Source organism: Trichomycterus rosablanca, chromosome 11, assembly GCF_030014385.1.
Source record: "Trichomycterus rosablanca isolate fTriRos1 chromosome 11, fTriRos1.hap1, whole genome shotgun sequence".
Classification (NCBI taxonomy): Eukaryota; Metazoa; Chordata; class Actinopteri; order Siluriformes; family Trichomycteridae; genus Trichomycterus; species Trichomycterus rosablanca.
This window is the reverse complement of record NC_085998.1, coordinates 32,575,104-32,594,345: the sequence shown is the minus strand read 5'-3', so window position 1 is coordinate 32,594,345 and position 19,242 is coordinate 32,575,104. Positions and strand designations below refer to the sequence as shown.

Genomic DNA, 19,242 nt, shown 5'->3' with positions numbered 1-19,242 from the left:
GCGCATGCGCACTCAATGTGAGTTTTAGCTTAGCCGTCTTGAGCCCCCTTGTGTGTAGATAAGTGAATTTAAATAACCTTTGTAACCGACAGCTTTAATCGAATAATGATTTCTAATTGAAGTATAAAGTGAAACAACAACCTATTTACAAAAGGGAAGTTTTCCTTTAACAGAAAGAGAAAAGGGCTGAAAAATCTACTTAAGTATATCTGACAGTGCAAGTTGAGCAAGGCTGCCATTAATTATTTGGAATTGTGGAGTCATTGTTATTCATTTAGAGAAAGGCCAGAACAGGGGCATATATTGTATACTGTACCTGTACATTACCTGTACTTGTAATAATGAAAGTGTGTGTGTTTGTGTGTGTTTGTGTGTGTTTGTGTGTGTGTCAGGTAAATGCCGTGAACTGTACCACCAGCTGGAAGGTCACCCTCTTCATGAAGTTCAGTGATTACAGAGATGACGTCTTAAAAGGGGTGAGATTCTTGTTTCATTCAGTTTGAAATCACAGGGATTCACAAACGATATAACGATATTATTATAAACGATATTATTCTGTTCCCCTCACGCTGTCTTTCTGCCCGTCTCTCTCAGGGGGACGTTGTTAGGTTGTTCCATGCCGAGCAGGAGAAGTTTCTGACCTGTGATGACTACAAGAAGCAACATTATGTCTTCCTGAGGACTACTCTCCGACAGTCAGCTACATCTGCCACTAGCTCCAAAGCACTCTGGGAAATCGAGGTAAAATCTGAACCTTGTTGAAAATTGTTGTTGAATTTTTAGCGTCCTTTTGATAATCTCTGGAAAGTTCATGCTAGACATCATACCTGATATCTAAACATTTTTCAAAGCTAGCTTTTACTGTATCTGGAGCATCAGTGTGATTGGAATCTTTTGCACTGCATACTAGAGATGGACCGATCAGCATTTTTAGACCATTTAATCAAAAGAGCATTTGTGTGATTAAGGCACTGATATTTGATGAGAAGGCATTGTGCATGCCACCAAAGTTCCTCAAGTTTACCAAACATGTCAATTTTTATCCTCATGAAACTTACTTTGTGCACAGGGGAACAATCATGCAGGTACAGGAAGCACATCAAATGTTATACACAAAACCTTAAGCTAATAAATGAGTGGTGTTTAGCTAGTTTTGGCCTTGTAGTGTAAATTAAATGATGTGTTTTCTTTATCTGTTTTGGTTAGGTGGTACATCATGACCCATGTAGAGGAGGAGCAGGCCAATGGAACAGTCTTTTCCGCTTTAAACACCTTGCCACAGGCAAATACCTGGCAGCGGAGGTACCTGGCTTTAAATTTCTTTCTTCATTTGTAGTGTTATGTTATTGTAGTGTTTTTTTTTATTTTTATTATGTTCTATTTTTTGGCTTATTTAAATTGAAACGTAAAAAAGTAAGTTTGCAGGTCATGTGCTGTAGATGGCAGTCTTCCCAATAATATAGTCAGTTCAGTTTTAATACAGTAAGCTTCATGTAAGGGAGAGATCGATTAAACCTGTGTTAGTATAATTGGGTATAATATTTTTTGGTGTGTGTTTTAGGTGAATCCTGATTTCCAGGATGATAATTTGAAAATTGAGGTAAGACAAATATTAAATTTTTCTTAAAACCAGAGGTACTGTATAACTACACTATTACAACCCCTGGCAAAAATTATGGAATCACCACTCTTGGAAGATGTTCTGTCAATTGTTAAATTTTGTAGAAAAAAAATAAATCACAGACATGCCACAAAACTATCATTTTTCAAAATGTCAACCTTCTGGCATTAAGAAACAATAAAAAAAAGAAACAAATATAATAGTTGTGGTCAGTCACAATTGCTTTTTTTAGATCAAGTAGAGGAAAAAAATATGGAATCACTCAAATCTTAGGAAAAAATTATGGAATCACTCTGTAATTTGCAGTTTAAAAACAAAACATCTGCAGCAGATTAGATTTGCTAATTATTCTTCAGTTTAAAAAGAGTGCTTACACCTCGGAGAGCTGTTGCACAAAGCAGATTGTCATGAATCATGGTTCCAACACAAGATATGTCAGTTGAAACAAATGAGAGGATTATAAAACTCCTTCAAGAAGATAAATCATTGTGGAATGTCGCAAAAGATGTTGGTTGTTCCCAGTAAGCTGTGTTTAAAATCTGGACCAAGTACAAACAAAATGGGAAGGTTGTAAAAGGGAAGCACTGGTAGACCAAGTAAGACATCAAAGCATCAAGATAGAAAACTTAAAGCAATATGTCTTGAAAACAGAAAATGCACAACAAAACAAATGAGAAACAAGTGGCCGGAAAGTGGAGTCAATGTCTGTGACTGAACTGTAAGAAATCACCTAAAAGAAATGGGATTTACATACAGAAAAGCCAAACAAAAGCCATCATTAACACCTAAAAAGAAAAGAACAAGGTTAAAGTAGGCTAAAGAAAAGCAATCGTGGACTGTGGGTGACTGGATAAAAGTGATCTTCAGTGATGAATCGCGAATCTGCATTGGGCAAGGTGATGATGCTGGAACTTTTGTTTGGTGTCTGTCCAATGAAATTTATGAAGATAACTGCCTAAAGAAAACATGTTAATTTCCACGGTTGTTGATGATATGGGCCTGCATGTCGGGTAAAGGCACAGGGGAGATGGTCTTCATTAAATGCCAAAGTCCACATTGAAATTTTGGACGCTTTTCTTATTCCATCAGTTGAAAGGATGTTTGGTGATGATGACTTCATTTTTCAAGATGATAATGCATCTTGCCATAGGGCAAAGCACGTGAAAACTTTCCTTCAAGAAAACATATAATGTCAATGGCATGGCCTGCAAATAGTCCGGATCTCAATCCATTTGAAAATCTCTGGTGGAAATTGAAGAAAATGGTCAATGACAAGGTTCCAACCTGCAAAGCTGATCTGGCAACAGCAAGAGACAGTTGAAGGCAGATTGATGAAGAATACTGTTTGTCATTAGTTAACTCCATGCCTCAGAGAGTTTAAACCATTATAAAAGCCAGAGGTGGTGCAACAAAGTAATAATGGTGCAGTGTTTTCTAATGATTCCATAATTTTTTCCTCAGATTTGAGTAATTCCATATTTTTTTCCTCTACTTGATCTAAAAAAAAAGCAATTGTGACTGACCACAACTATTATATTTGTTTCTTTTTTTATTGTTTCTTAATGCCAGAGGGTTGACAGTTTGAGAAATGATAGTTTTGTGGCATGTCTGTGATTTATTTTTTTTCTACAAAATTAAACAATTGAAAGAACATCTTCCAAGAGTGGTGATTCCATAATTTTTGCCAGGGGTTGTAGAACATCAAAAACTGAGCCTATTACTCATTTAAAGTCTGCACTTGTTTTTCTTGTAATGATCTCTAAAATGAAATGGAAAACATAAAAACAACAACAAATCATGATGTATTATTATATTGAAATATATGTTTACAGTAGTATCATACTTTCTTATTGTGCTTCTGTGAGTTGAGAGAAGTGATACATTTACAGATCTAATATTCTTAATTATTCACCAATTACTGTTAGTGTAACTTATAAATACTTTGTAACATTTAAATTAAAAACACAACATGACAACAATCTAAAGCACAAAAGCAAGTAAAAACTCGGAATGGACTTCATGCTTCAGTGTGTCTGTATTACAGCTAATTGTAAAAAAAAAACACTTTTTAGTAGTTTAGAAGTTCTTAACTGATGTAGGTGTTGCGTAACAGTTTCCTATGAATAATAGAAGTCATACAAATGTAAAGGTTCAAGGCTGCGCCAAGCTGCTTTCATTTTAAAATGATTGTAAGCACTCAAAACCTTAGATGTTGTTTTATTTTGTTGCCCTGGTCTAAGTCTTGTCACAAATAGATCACATAGATCCACATTCAGTTCCTTGGACTTCATGACTTGGCAGAGCAATGTAAATTTCTGACCCTTACAGACCCAAGTGTGTGTCTTTCTAAACCATGTCCAGTGAATTTAAAATGTAGCACATGGACTCTGAATGTATTACCTTAAGTAATCTGTTTATGGACCACATTTGGCCCTTGGGCTTGAGTTTTAATGAGCCAGTTTTATAATCTCACAGAAGTCTATTTATAGATATATTTTGTTATGTAATGAGGTATTATTCTTTTAAGAACTAGTTTCCAGTTGCAGAGGTGACTTCCAATAAGCACGTTTGAAGGACTTTATTTTAACACTTCCTCTGTCCGCTCTCACTCTCCACAATATAGCCTTTCTTTATATCTTATTCCCTGCCTCTGGCACAGACTGGCACACTCAGTCTCTGTTCCTGCTCTCTGAGGAATTTCTTCCTTCCTTTTGCTATATTGATATTCAGCTCCACCAATTCCAGATGCACACTCACAATTCTCCTCCACTCACGCATGGACGGGGCTCTTTACATAATGTCTGGACAGTCCTGTGGGAGCCAGTCAGACATGCTTTCTGCCTCTCTGGAGTCGCAATATATGGAAAAACATTGTGAAGAGAGGGGCTGGGTAATTATAAAATGCAGCATTTTGGGGGCCTATAGACTTAAAACAGGTCTAGAATAAAATGAGACCGTGAGACCAGTTCCTCCAGAAACACTGGGCGCGAGGCAGAAACACAGCCTGGGCAGGGTGCCAATCCGTCACGGATTGGATTCACCCACTCCTCCCTCAGACACAGCCATCATGTCTGTGTAGACGGCCAGCCGGTTGATAACGCCTGCTAAGATTCGAATCTGGATCTGGGTGCCATGTCCTCTATTTTCTAGCCAAATTTAATTACTTTTTATTGATTTCTTTATATTTCATTGTAAGGGTGTAAGCATTATACATTTGAAAGATTAATTAAACATGATTAATACAAACTTTTGCAATATAGTCTTCTCTGATACAGTGCTTACAATAGCTGTATATACCTGAATTACTGTATTTGTTAGGAAAGTAGTCTACTTATTTTTATAGCGCAGATGTAATCATACATATTATTGCTTGTTTACTGAGCTGTTTTTGCTAAGCTCATTATCAGCTCTGATCTGGCAACCCTAATCATATTAGCACTCGAAGGCTTGTAAGATTAAAAAAAGCTTAAGAAATACTTTATCATATAGCCAGCAAACAGGATCCACATTGTTCTTATATAAATGAGTGTGAGGTCGTATAGCATTTAATCATTCAGAACAGAAGTTAGTCCCTACAGTCATGTGGAGACTGTTAAAGCAACAAAAGACATCCAACTTTCTATGAAATGCTGAATGCACGAATATGCAACTGAAACTGTTTGTACTCCCAACATAGAATGACACCAACTCCATGTACTCAAAAAAGAAACGACCACTGGAGAAGATCAACTACACCCTGATTTCTGTTCCACACGGCAATGACATCGCTTCTCTTTTTGAACTGGATGCTACCACTCTGCAGCGGGCAGATTGCCTTGTACCCAGGTTTGTATTCTTATGTTCCACACAGCCTATAGCTTTGCCTAGCTTGTACATAGCCTATGAACATACAGTACATTAGATAGCTAAATTATTTAGAAGATGTTTTTAATAGATTTTGTATGCTAAAACAAAGCTGTTTTTTCAGGAACTCATATGTCAGGCTCAGAAACCTATGCACCAACACTTGGGTGAGCAGCACCAATATCGCTATCGATATTGAAGAGGAGAGACCTGTGATGCTGAAGGTGTGTAACAAAATGGACAATAACAATTAAACCACATGTCTTTTTTCTGCCCTGTATGTAGCTTGTAGCTCTACTGCTTTATAGGTTTGCAAAATATTTACTAATACAAATGGGGGCTTGTTTTACAGCAATAATACCAGCAGCCACATACACAGCAACATTAGCTACAGTTTCTATAGTAGTAAATGTGTAGTAAAAAAGTAGTAAGGTGTCTTTGCGTTGTCTCTGTAGATTGGCACATGCCCCATCAAGGAAGATAAGGAGGCATTTGCTATCATTTCTGTGCCACTGTCTGAGGTGAGAGACCTGGACTTTGCTAATGATGCCAACAAGGTTCTCCAGTCTTTTGTGCGCAAGCTGGAGAAGTGCCAAATTGCTCAGAACGATCGCCGGTATGTACGTTTTTGTCTTATAGATTAAGTTCATGCTTCGTACTGCAATGCACAGATGGTAAATATGTTATGTTCATTTTGGTGACTGGCTGCTTTTGTGATCTTATGCTAAAAGTGTACAATGAATTGTTTCTTGTGCAGGTTTGTAACTAAGCTGCTGGAGGATTTGATCTTTTTCGTATGTGAGGTGCCCAATAACGGGCAGGATGTTCTGTCAGTGGTTATCTCCAACCCCAACAGAGAGAGACAAAAACTGATGAGAGAGCAGAACATCCTGGCACAGGTACACACACACTCTAGTTCTGTGATTTTATTGTAGAAAGTAAAAATAATATAACCCATCTATGAGAAACAAATCACACACACACACACACACACTTACTGATGCACCAACCACTGTTGTGAAAGAAATTGCAAAATCGAGGTAAAAAGAGCTACGATACATATAACCCAACAAAACCTATTTTAGAGGGGTATGAATACAATGCACTGTAAACTAATAAGTAAAGGTGGACAAATGCAATAAAATCCAAAATAAATCTGTTTTTATAGTATTTAATTAATTAATTTCAGTGCATTTTATTGAATATAATTTGGTTCTAATAACATGTATATGTGTCTCTCCAGATCTTTGGTATTCTGAAGGCTACATTTGCAGAAAGTGAGGACGGGCCCATGCTGAAACTGGAGGATCTAGGTGACCAGCGCAATGCGCCTTTCAAATACATGCTGCAACTCTGCTATAGGATCCTGCGTCACTCACAGCAGGACTACCGCAAAAACCAGGCACGAGCATTTCTGTCCAAAATTCACATACAGGAGTTAAGATAAACATGGCTGGTTATGCACACAGTTCACAGTTAAACAGTTGGAATATTTTGACTTTTTCATTTCTGTCTGTAACAAAAATATGACTATATAACAATAATGCAACAAAAGAACTTACATTTCTAATGAATAGTCTTTCATTTCATTTTCATGCTTTATCCTGCTCAGGCATAATCAAACCTAATCGTTTTTCACTAATTAATTGTCCTCACTCTCTGCCTTCGCTCTGATAGGAATACATTGCAAAGAAGTTTTCCATTATGCAGTCTCAGATTGGTTATGAGATCCTGGCAGAAGATACGATCACTGCCCTGCTGCACAATAATCGCAAGCTTCTGGAAAAGCACATTACTGCTCGCGAGATCGAAACTTTTGTCAAACTGCTGCGAAAAAATCGGGAACCCAGGTCTGATTAATTTTTTTAAACAAAGCCAAATATGAACTGTTAGACTTAACAAAGGTGTTTTGTACAATACAGATTATTTACCTGAACATTTTGTTTACTGTGTTGTGTTGAAATTTCTCGTTGAAGTTCCATTACAATCTTTGCTGTTAATATTATCAGTGGAATATTTAGTAAGCTGTGCTGATTATATGAGTGTGTATTTTTGTTTTTCTGCAGGTTTCTGGATTACCTGTCAGACCTGTGTGTATCCAATAAAACAGCTATTCCTGTCACCCAAGAACTCATCTGCAAGTTCATGCTCAACCCCAGTAATGCAGACATTCTCATCCAGACCAAGTAAGATTCAGTCTCAGTAGAATAACTATATATACAATATGGCAAAAGGTATGTGGACACCCATTTCTAACACACTTATACCTTTAACTATATAAAATAAACAGTATGCTTCCAACTTTGGGGCAGCAGTTTGAGAAACAGTTTCTTGCAAGAATGTGTCAATGTACACAAAGGATAGCGTATAAAGACAGTATTTGACTGAGAAACTCTAGTGAGCTGCTCAACAGGTCTTATCTAAAATCACTGACCTCACAAAAGCTCTTGACTTATTAAGCACAGATTCTCACAGATGCACTTAAAGATCTTGAAGACAGCCTTTCCAAATAAGTGGAGGCTCTTATAGACACAAATTTTCTTCTCATTTTATGATACATTTTCTTTTTGTTTGTCCTGGAACTGCTGGGTGCAAAGCAGGAATATCCTGGACAGGGCGTCAATTCATCACAGGGCTTTAGCAGACATAGTCATTCATGTCTGTGTAGATGCCCGGCCAGCTGATACCACCACTGAGATTTGGTGGTGAGTTCGCATAATAGGCCACTGCACGACCCGAGCAGCATAGTCACAAAATTGAAGGCAAAATCATATTAAAGCCCATGGTTTTGGAATGGGTCTAACAAGCACATGGACAGGTATCCATATATTTTTGGCCATATAGTGTGCAGATACACATGCGGAACAGTTTTATTTAATATCTGCTTGTTTACTCCAGGCTGATTCCTCACTCTGAGAACTTTCTGGAGTCCCACTTGCAGGACGAAGCTGAAGAGGAGGAGGTGTGGCTCTACTGGATTGACCACAATAAAGAACCTCATGGCAAGACCATTCGCCACTTGGCACAAGATGCCAAGGGCAACCACAAAGATGACAATGACAACATGACTTACTACAGGTTTGCTTTCTTCACTATTAAGCAAAATAGCGTTATGTTTTGTACGTCCTTTGTTCTGACCCGTCTCTCCTCGCCACAGGTGCCAGTTAAATCTCTTTGCTAAAATGTGTCTGGACCGGCAGTACTTGGCCATCAATCAGATCTCCAACCAGCTGCCAGTGGATTTAATCCTGCGCTGCATGTATGATGAATTTCTGCCCTTCAATCTGCGCGCCTCCTTTTGCCGCCTCATGCTCCATATGCACGTTGACCGAGACCCCCAGGAGGCTGTGGTGCCTGTCCGCTACGCCCGACTTTGGAATGAGATCCCATCCAAAATCACAGTGCATGAGTAGGTGCAATAGATTATTGCTGCTTCTTACACAATTTCTGCAGTCATTATCATTACACAAAGTAAATATTAACAAGATTATATGTATTTATTAGCATGAATGATATTTAAAAAATAATATTCAAGCAGTATTCAGACACCACACATTATTAGCATTAGTTTAAAATGTTACTGTGTAGAGATCTACTCTCCAAACAGAGATCAGAACTGTCCAGGTATGGGAAGACTTTGTGCAATCATCTTTTGCCAGTGTACAGGTTCTAAGTCTTAATTGCAGGGGTATTATATATTCCTGACCCATGGCTGTGTTTTAAAATAAAAGAAATCTCTAAATAAATTTCAAAACCAGTTTTTTTCTTATGGTTTCAGGAGAACCTTATCAGAATCTTGTTTAAACATATTACCCTTTTTCACAGTCTGTACCTAAACCAAAAATGCTCAAAAAGAGTAGGTTTCTGTTCAGCTTCACGATTAATGCATATTAATCTTTTAATATCTATGTAATGCATAATCCTTTGTTGGTGGGTTTCACTTTACAATTTTTAATATATTTTTATAATTTGTCCATATCTATCTATCTGTAGATATATATATATCTACATATATACATACACACATCTCAATAATTGCGTTCTCCAGGTATGACTATGAGTGCAGAGACAGCCACAGAGAGGATATGAAGAAAAAGTTTGCACCAACCATGGAGTTTGTGGATCAGTACCTAAAGGATGTCGTGAACCAGCCATTTCCATTTGGAGATGTAGAGAAAAATGAGCTTACTTTAGAGGTAAAAACTTTTTTTTTATTGAAAAAAACCCTTTTTCATCTATAATGTGACACATAATCTGTACAAATTATTTAAAAAAACTAAAACAAATGGAAATCTTTTAGGGGGAAAAAATAAGACTTACAATTATGTGGTTGGATAAATATACCCACCATTGTCTCTTGTTACGGACCAGTTTTCCTCTTGTCTTTTTGTGAATTTTGGAGGTTCTTGTTAATGTAACTGTTGGGCCATTATCCACCTTTTGATGACCATCTTCAATCATGATGTATCTAATGCCTTAAAATTTTTTGTACCCTTTTCCTGATGGATACCTTTTAGCCATTAGGTCCCTTTTATACTTTATAAGCTCTTTGAGGATTATGTCTGCAAGATACATCTAATTAAATGTCACGTTCATACTGAGTACTATTTAACATGTGGTTGAATAAGATTGGTTCATTTTAAGCACATATCCGTGTTATAAGTGAGAGTGCACACTCCTGCAACCCCATTATTTTAGTTTCTTCTAATTATTTGTCCCCTAGATTATTTCAGTTAGTCACATTAAATGTGGAAATATATCTGAAATTATTCATCTTGGTTTGATTTTGTTACATAACAACAACCTGGCATTGTAACAGATTTTATATTATTTATATCCATTCAGAATCAAATCCTCAATGCAATAAAGTGTATAAAATGTCAAGGGGTCTGAATATTTTCCAAATATGCTGTACACTGTTTCATAAAAGTTTCCTCTCTCTGTAAGGTGGTGAACCTGGCACGTAACCTGGTCTACTTTGGCTTCTACAGCTTCATTGAGCTTCTGTGTCTCACACGCACCCTGCTGGACATCCTGGACATTGTGCAGCACCCACTCACATTCATGTCCAAACTCAGCAAAGGACCTGAAGGAGGTTAGACAATACAACCTGGATTTGAACCCTGGATCCCAGTGGTAGTGGGCTAGTGTAATTTACTGCTTCGCCACTTGAGTACTTTTTCTATGTTTATACTATTCTATAAAAATATCTATCAACTGCATGCTTATTAGTAAAATCACTAGTTTTAGTCTTGACCTAGCTTTTCATGATGTTGGTGTGATTGGCTGGTGTCTGAGTTTTCACAAAAATGAAATATATCAATAATAAAGCACAATTGCTAACTGTGGTTGTTTTTCCAGTGGGTAGTGAGTGATGTGTTTTTGTTTTGTGTGTAGGTAATAATGTCCTGCGCACCATCCATGGTGTGGGTGAGATGATGACTCAGATGGTTCTAAGCAGAGGTGCCATGCTGACCCACGGTGCTCCTGAGTCTCAGCCGATGATGGGTAAAAAAAACCTTGGCCTGCCTGACAACGAGGACGTAGTGGTAATGGATACCAAGCTTAGGATTATCGAAATTTTGCAGGTAAGTCTTTTTAATAAATAGACAGACATTTTGGGGATAATGGAGGAAAGCAAATGATTGACTTATTTTTTAATATGATTAATCATTACATGCTCTGCAGGTTCTTGAGCTTTGCAATAGATTTTGTCATGTAGATGTCATAGAAACATGCTAGTTTTGACTGGTGCTGGAATATCACATTCTAATGTCAGTGCTGTACATGCATCCAACAGTTTATTCTGAGTGTGCGTCTGGACTACCGGATCACTTATCTGCTCTCCATCTACAAGAAAGAGTTTGAAGACCAAACAGTCTCAGACAGCACTGTCTCTGAGTATCCCATTTTCCCATCAGGTCAGAGCACTTAAATGCACTCCACTTTACATGTAATGTCTTACTAATACTAGGTTTTAATTATACACCCAAATATAAAAAGAAATGGACAGGGCACTCAGGTGGCGCAGCGGTAAAACACACTAGCACACCAGGGCTGACATTTCGAACTCGTCGTTTCAAATCTCAGCTCTGCCATCCGGCAGGCTTTGGTGGCTACATGAACAACGATTGGCTGTTGTTCATACAGGATGGGAGCCAGATGGGAATTCCTCATAACTGATGCAATTACGATCTCTGCTGACTGACTGATGGCGCCTGCACAGAGTTGAGGAATAATGCGTTGATTTGGGTGTGGCTTTCCGTACACAATGCTGATCCGCATATCAACTCGCCTCGTGCAGGTGAAAAGATGCAGTCGACTACTGCACACGTGTCGGGGACGTGTGTCAGTCACGCTCTCCTCAATCAGTAGTGAAGATCAACATCAGTAGAGAGGAAGTGTAATGCAATTGGGTAACTGGATATGATTAAATTAGGAGGAAAATTGGGAAAAAATACCACTATTTCATCGCATGCACAATTTGTGTGTGTGTGTGTGCGTATAGAGCCAAACATAGAGGAGATTGCTGAAAAAGCAGAGAACGTGTTTGCTGGAAGGTAAGTCAGCCATTAAAGTAACTAATTATTGAGCTCCAAAGCCATTTCTTGCCTTTTTAAAATATGAAACCTTTATGCATGTATGTGTGTGGCTACCAGTGCTAAGGAGAGGACACCAGTGGATTTAGATGATGAAGGTGGCAGGACGTTTTTGCGTGTGCTGATTCACCTCATCATGCAGGACTATCCTCCTCTGGTCTCCGGCTCACTGCAGCTCCTCTTCAAACACTTTAGCCAAAGAGCAGAAGTCCTCCAAGCCTTCAATCAGGTTTCACTCTTCAGACTTGTTTCTTCTGGCTTGTTTTTTTTACCCAATTATCTCTTTGCATCTGATTATGATGTTATGTCTATTCTTTTAAGATTTTAGTTCTCATGAAGATGGTGTGTGTGCTTGTGTGTATTTGCAGGTCCAGCTGCTGGTGTCTGAACAGGATGTGGAGAACTATAAGCAGATAAAGGTAGATCTCGACCAGCTTCGGCTGACGGTGGAGAAGTCGGAGCTGTGGGTGGAAAAAAGTGGCGGCTACGGTAACGAGGACGCCGCCGAAGCCCAAAATAAGGAACAGACTGTGGAGGTATGTACCCTAGTAGTGGGTATATAGCAAGGAAGGCTTCACAGTGCAATCATTTTACAAAACCTATTTCCAAAAAAAGTTGGGACACGTTCTAAAAATGCAATACAGGGGTCATATAAAGATGATTTATATGTTCATTTATATGTTTTGTTTCACTAATCAGAAGGAGAGTCTGTGTTTGTGATTGGCAGGATACGGGCATCCTCAGTCCAGTGCAGGATGGGAACAATAAGCCTCAGATAGACAGCATCAAAGCCAACAACTACAATGTGGTGAAAGAAGTGGGTGCTTCAACTGTAGCTTCTTAATACAATATTTGAATAAAAATCATATTATATTAATTTGTTTGCACAGTGTGGTTTTCTATGATTGTTTGAGTAATTGTAGCGTGTTGATCAGTAGATCCTGCAGCGACTGATTAAGCTGTGCGTCCCATCCAAAAAGATCCGAGTGCAGCAGCAGCAGAGGTTGCTAAAGAACATGGGAGCTCACACTGTGGTGCTGGACCTTCTGCAAATACCATATGAGGCTGTAAGTGGGAATAAAACTGTAGCTTAACATGTTTTGCACAGACTAGATTTGAGATGGACACAAGTACAGTGGAACCCCGATTTAACAAGGGGAGAGCACTGGTCTGTAAAATGTAATTGTCTGAAACAGCAAGGTTTTTTTTTCCCGGGGGTGCGAAAATATATGAAAACACAGCACTAAGGTCACAAAAGTGCTAAACATGCACATATGAAAATATGTGCATGTTTATATGTAATGTAAATAAATATTAAAATTGGTGTACTGTGTTACCTTGTGTGGTGGAGATTTTTTTATTTTTTTTTGCCTTGCTTCTGAAGCACTGCTGGTGGCTACTGGAGTGCACTGCTGGTGCATAACGGCACTAGAACTTAAAAAAAAAAAAAAAGCATGAAACACAGAGGTAAAAGGCGAAAACAAAGTGAGCCTCCCAACAAAATAAAGCCCATCACTCATATAAACAGAGAGACGTTTGTCAGCTAGTGGATAATTACTGAACTACTGGTCTAGATACACAAAATTTTTACAGGAATTTTTAACAATCGGACCGGAAATTTGGTTTTCCAGATTTTGTCCGGTAAATACGAAATCCATTAAATGGAGGTCCAATAAATCGAGGTTCCACTGTATTCAGAAATGTTAGCAATGATTGATCATGACTAACTTACAAACATTAGGTATTTTTCCAACCACTATTAAATGCATTTTAGTAATATAAGAGATGGATGATGGAAAAGTGACTTGTGTACTGACCACTAGATGTTTACAAATCACTTTCATACAAAAAGATTTGTTAATGCCCTTTTATAAATAAACAAACACACAGTACTGTGGGCAGTGATAGCTCAGTGGTTAAGGTACTGGACTAGTAATTAGAAGATTGCAGGTTCAAGCCCCATCACCACCAAGTTGCCACTGTTGGGCCCCTTAACCCTCAATTGCTCAGAATTGTGTTCAGTCATAATTGTACGTCGCTTTGGATAAAAGTGTTTGCTAAATGCCGAAAATGTAAATGTACTGTGATTTTAGATGAAACACGTGCAAAATGATAATACTCTAGATTTTTACCTAACATCATAAGGTAAACGTGACATTTTTATCTTACTTTTCTTCTGCAGGGAGATAAGAAGATGAATGAGATCATGGCTTTGGCTCACACTTTCCTGCAGCACTTCTGTAATGATAATCTTCAGAACCAGATCCTGCTCCATAAACACCTCAACCTCTTCCTCACACCGGGGGTATGTTTAGAGATTCATCAATGTCCAAATGTTCAAAGTATGTGTCTTAACATGGTGAGATCCTAAGCTGAGCCTGCAATATGTCTGTAATACATACGAACAGGTGACGAATTAAAAGAAAAACATACTCGCTGAAAGAACATATTTGCAGATTCCCAATCAGGACTTAATTTAATAATTATTTTTCAGGTGTTTGGTGTGAAGAGAAAAGTAACAAAGTTTCTCTTGACTTATTTCCACAGCTTCTGGAGGCGAAGACAATGCGCTTTATCTTTCAGAACAACTATCACCTGTGTAATGAGATCAGTGATCGTGTGGTGCATCACTTTGTGCATTGTATAGAGACTCACGGACGGTGTGTACCATACCTGCGCTTTCTGCAGACTATAGTGAAAGCCGACGGCAAGTACGTGAAAAAGTGCCAGGACAAAGTGATGACTGAGGTGAGACACAGTGCACATTCAAAAACAGATCTGTCTTTATTAACCTAATGTAACATAATAAAATAATCATATTAACTTAATAAAAAAGAGCACTAAGGGGTGCTCAGGTGATGCAGCGGTAAAACACTAGCCCATCAGTGCTGAGATTTCAAGCTTGACCCTCAGCTCTGCTTTCAGCCGGGTGTAAGCATACATGACATGATTGGCTATGTCCAGGGAAGAGTGTGCCAAATGGATTCCTAATTTTGTGGCCTCTGCTGGCTGGTTAAAGGAGCCTACTCAAACGTGCTGAATAAAGGAGAGCAGTGCAGGACTTTTCATAAGTGATACTGTAGCTAGATTGGAAGAAAAAAATTGCATCAATTCAATGTTTAACATCCTTGTTGGTTGTGTGCTTTTATCTGTGGGCTGGTGAAGCTGGTGAATGGAGGTGAGGAAGTCCTGGTATTCTACAACGACCGGGCATCGTTCCCCACACTGCTGCAGCTGATGACCTCAGAGGAGGAGCGCACAGATGAGAACGGGGCTCTGGCCTACCACAACAACCTGGTAGAGCTGCTGGCTGCTTGTACAGAGGGCAAAAACGTTTACACCGAAATCAAATGCAACTCACTACTGCCACTGGATGATATCGTCAAGGTGGTGACCCATGAGGATTGTATTCCTGAGGTTAGTCAGATTTCTTAAACTGTGTAGAACGTAATATGCATTATGTGTGTGTGTGTGTGTGTGTGTGTGTGTGTGTGTGTGTTTATATTCCCCGTGAGCCAACAGTCACTAGGCAAAGTGTAAGCTGACCTACAAATATTATTTGATAGTATTTAACTGTATACGTTCTCATATCTCTACTGTGTGTTGTCCGTTTAAAAGGACATAAATGTTACCTGCACAACAGTGGTGGCTGCTGGTCTTTCAAAGAGGGGAAGCTCATTGTCGGCTTACATCATAAAATTTGTCAATTTATTTATATGTAAATTCTGCCCTCCGTTCCTTTTCAAGAAAATGACCTGTGATCCTATCGAAGAAATGGGTTGCAGTTTGTCTTTCGACTTCACTCAAAATCCGCAATGGGACTGAAGCTCCCGGTGATTAAGTGATGGTGTAGATCTCAAAATAGCTGTCAATCAAAACGAGATTCAGCCTTTCGACTGATCCTCCAATCATCTTGCAGAAGCTCCGCGTCCAGACCCACCCACAGCTCCATTCACCCCCAGAGACGCTCGGCGTCCGCGTCCAGACAAAATCGTGGCATTTATCCAATGACCGGCGAGTTTCGAAGCAATTTAAAAAACCGTTCCATGCAGTCCCATTGAAGTGAATAGACGCTCAGCTTCTACGGGCAAATGCATTGACGCTACGGGAGTTAACAAAATCGAGTCAGTTGATTTGTGGTAAGTAGCTGATTCTGAACGAACTCGTCTTCGAGATGAACGTGTTCTAACGCATTTGTAGTCAATGAAATGTTAACACAACTGTACATATTTGACCATTTAATTTTTGACATTTTAGGGAAGCTGAGCTTCCCTTGCAGTCTTAGAGAAATCGCCACTGCTGCACAAGTATGATTGCTCATTAATATCAAGTCTAACATCCTTCTCTGTTTCTTTCTCTGTAGGTGAAGATTGCCTACGTGAATTTTGTGAACCATTGCTATGTGGACACAGAGGTGGAGATGAAAGAGATTTACACCAGCAACCACATCTGGAATCTCTTTGATAGCTTCCTTGTAGACATGGATAGAGTAAGAACGCCAACCTGGATATATATATATAAAAAGCATTTAGCATTACTTGTAGATGTCGTGTGACTGTGTGTGTGTGTGTTGTTTTTAGGTGTGTAACAGCACCACAGACAGAAAGCATGCTGATCTTGTACTGGAGAAGTATGTCACAGACACCATCATGGCTATCGTCAAGGGTTTTTTTGGATCCCAGTTTTCCGTTAACACCTCTAACCTGAAGGTAAAGAGTATTCCAAGGTTTAGGTGATTTAAAGAAAGTCACTGAACTTCAAAGACATTATTTGGAAATTCTAAATTGCTCTTGGGTGTTTGATTCTCTTTATGTAGAGCCAATGTTTTCAAACTGCGACTTGTATGCCATCTGTGACACATGGGTGTCATCATTTCTATACTATAAGCCTATTATTAATATGTAATACTTGTATTGTGTAGTCTATAACCTGGCTGAGAATCGAACTTGAAATTTCAGCAGTTTAGTGCTAGTGCACTAGACCATTGTTTCTCTTGAGCGCCCACATTAGTTTAAAATTACTAGTATTAAGGCACTTATTTAGGTCTAAACATATCATCCTGTTGTCATTTTCTTAACCAAGGAATTGCATTTAGTCTTTTTAATTTTTCTTCATGGGCTTTGTTTATTTGTCTCTTCCCATGGTTCTGTCTTGACAGACGCATCAGAGCACGTTCATACGTCTGCTGCAGGCTGCTCTCAGAGTTCACAATTGTACCTGGACCATACCTCCACAGAAGACTAACATTGAGGCCTGCATCAAGACCCTTGATGATGTGGGTGAGTGAAAAGCCCTGTAAGTTCTTTGTGGCTTTAGATCTGGAAGCAAACACCTGCCGTAGAATTTGATGATGGACGTTATAGACTGTAACCAACCTAGACCGTTTTTGCCTTGGTGGAGCCTACCAGCAAACCTGGTTCATTTAACATAAAAAACTGAAGCCTAAATCGCATAATATGTACTAAAAATGTCCTTTGGTAAAACATTATTAGTTATGTACTAATTTGTCTTACTATTTCATATGGTGATATGCTGTTTAGGACACAACTGCTTTAGACTGCTTTATTTAGCCAGAGCTGAAAAACATCACATGATTTAGTAGGAAAGGAAAAAATGATTAAAAACAGGACTCGTACACTAAGAAAGGCAACAAATTTCTCAAATTGCAGACTTCATACTCTTATAAAAGAAATAAAACTCATGAATAAAAGAAATATGCTTAACCTGTCAAACTGATTAGACTGTAATGTATCTGTTTTCTCAGCTAAGTGCCGGAACATAGCCTTGCCAGTTGACGTGAGCAGTCAGGTGAATGCGCTGACTTTGAAGACCCACACCAACATGGTACAGCGAGCAGCCAAAGACTGGAGGCAGTCTGCTCGCTCCCGACCTCGCAAAGAGCCGCTGGGGACACTTGACTACAAAATCATTATTGAAAAACTGCAGGTACAATGCTACCAACCACTGACATGTCTTCTGTATTAATGTCTATGTTTTTGGAATAATCTCATGGTTTGATGTTTACATACTTTTGACTGTATTGTATACTTAGTTTTTTTCTCATTTTATTTGCATCAAATGCTTTATCCAGGTCAAGGAAACACCGTACACAAGGCAGGAATACCCTGCACATGGCTCCAATTCTTTGCACCCCTGAGACATAGCCCAATATGTCTGTGTATACACCAGCTGGCCAATAGCACCGCTGAGATTTGAACCGGATCTCATCAGTGGTGGCCTAGTGTAATAAACCCCTGCACTGATACAATTTAGTGGTGGTTTATTTTTTGACTGCGCTGCTTTGATTTTCTGCTTCTCACTGTACCAAATTTCTGATGCTGAATTCATGTTTTCTCTGACCTACTGTTTTGTGTCTGTGGCTGTGTTTTTGCAGAATGTGGTGTCATATCTCAAAGAGCAGTTTGGTCCTCAAGTGCAGGCCGAGTTCTCTGTATTAGTGGATATCCTACACAGTCCAGAGCTGTTGTTTCCAGAACATGCACGTCTGCGCTGTGAGACTGGAGCCTTTATGACGAAGTAAGGACCATTCATAGCAGCTCTCTTTGAATCACATCTACGATGTGGCAGCTTTGAGTTATTGTGTGTGTGGTGGGGGGCTGGCTCCATCTTGCTTTTGGTGGAATGAGCCTATGACTAAACAAACTTCTCAGCCACCGTAGTTACTCATTGAGAGAGTGAGAGTGATTGTCCAGGATTGCTCTAATGTTGTCCTTCAATCCTCCTCTCACACACCTCCAGAATATTTGTATTATACAGCATTTGCACATTTTATTTGCATTCATATTAGAGTGGTGACCCAAGGCAGGGTATAGCATATACATTTGGGTGCTGAGTGGATGGTAAGGAGGCCCTAAACCAGTGCCTGTCTGCCACAAGAACATTAGAGCATTTTGAACAGCACTTACCTAAGCGTGTGCACTTACCTGTTCTGTTATATAACCACTCAGGTCTGCATGATTCATTCTGTAAACCCAGCTGTAGCTATATCTCCACAAACAGTCTCAAACAAAGTCATTACGGCCTTTATTATTTTACTAACTAATTTGTCCTGGTCTGGCTCACTGTGGGTCTCCAACCTACTGCAAACTCTGGTCACAGGCCAGAAACACTCGTTACTTGTTCACATCTAGCTAGTCACCTTTTGGCATCTTATTTGGC

The 19,242-nt window shown here is 39.0% G+C and overlaps 1 protein-coding gene across 1 annotated transcript in view; it reads left to right on the top strand.

Moving 5' to 3' along the window:
• Positions 1-19,242, top strand: part of itpr2 (inositol 1,4,5-trisphosphate receptor, type 2) — an 81,183-nt gene that overhangs the window by 13,233 nt on the left and 48,708 nt on the right. The window contains exons 7-36 of the mRNA XM_063004194.1: positions 393-476; positions 595-741; positions 1,207-1,302; positions 1,562-1,600; positions 5,298-5,446; positions 5,589-5,688; positions 5,920-6,080; positions 6,222-6,363; positions 6,708-6,866; positions 7,142-7,314; positions 7,531-7,650; positions 8,363-8,542; positions 8,622-8,873; positions 9,513-9,660; positions 10,412-10,559; positions 10,862-11,052; positions 11,265-11,385; positions 11,973-12,024; positions 12,124-12,292; positions 12,432-12,599; positions 12,791-12,880; positions 13,002-13,130; positions 14,246-14,368; positions 14,611-14,811; positions 15,229-15,480; positions 16,427-16,552; positions 16,644-16,772; positions 17,222-17,342; positions 17,828-18,009; positions 18,458-18,600. Coding sequence (XP_062860264.1) covers positions 393-476; positions 595-741; positions 1,207-1,302; positions 1,562-1,600; positions 5,298-5,446; positions 5,589-5,688; positions 5,920-6,080; positions 6,222-6,363; positions 6,708-6,866; positions 7,142-7,314; positions 7,531-7,650; positions 8,363-8,542; positions 8,622-8,873; positions 9,513-9,660; positions 10,412-10,559; positions 10,862-11,052; positions 11,265-11,385; positions 11,973-12,024; positions 12,124-12,292; positions 12,432-12,599; positions 12,791-12,880; positions 13,002-13,130; positions 14,246-14,368; positions 14,611-14,811; positions 15,229-15,480; positions 16,427-16,552; positions 16,644-16,772; positions 17,222-17,342; positions 17,828-18,009; positions 18,458-18,600 — 4,295 coding nt within the window. The remainder of the gene's footprint in view (positions 1-392; positions 477-594; positions 742-1,206; positions 1,303-1,561; positions 1,601-5,297; positions 5,447-5,588; positions 5,689-5,919; positions 6,081-6,221; positions 6,364-6,707; positions 6,867-7,141; positions 7,315-7,530; positions 7,651-8,362; positions 8,543-8,621; positions 8,874-9,512; positions 9,661-10,411; positions 10,560-10,861; positions 11,053-11,264; positions 11,386-11,972; positions 12,025-12,123; positions 12,293-12,431; positions 12,600-12,790; positions 12,881-13,001; positions 13,131-14,245; positions 14,369-14,610; positions 14,812-15,228; positions 15,481-16,426; positions 16,553-16,643; positions 16,773-17,221; positions 17,343-17,827; positions 18,010-18,457; positions 18,601-19,242) is intronic.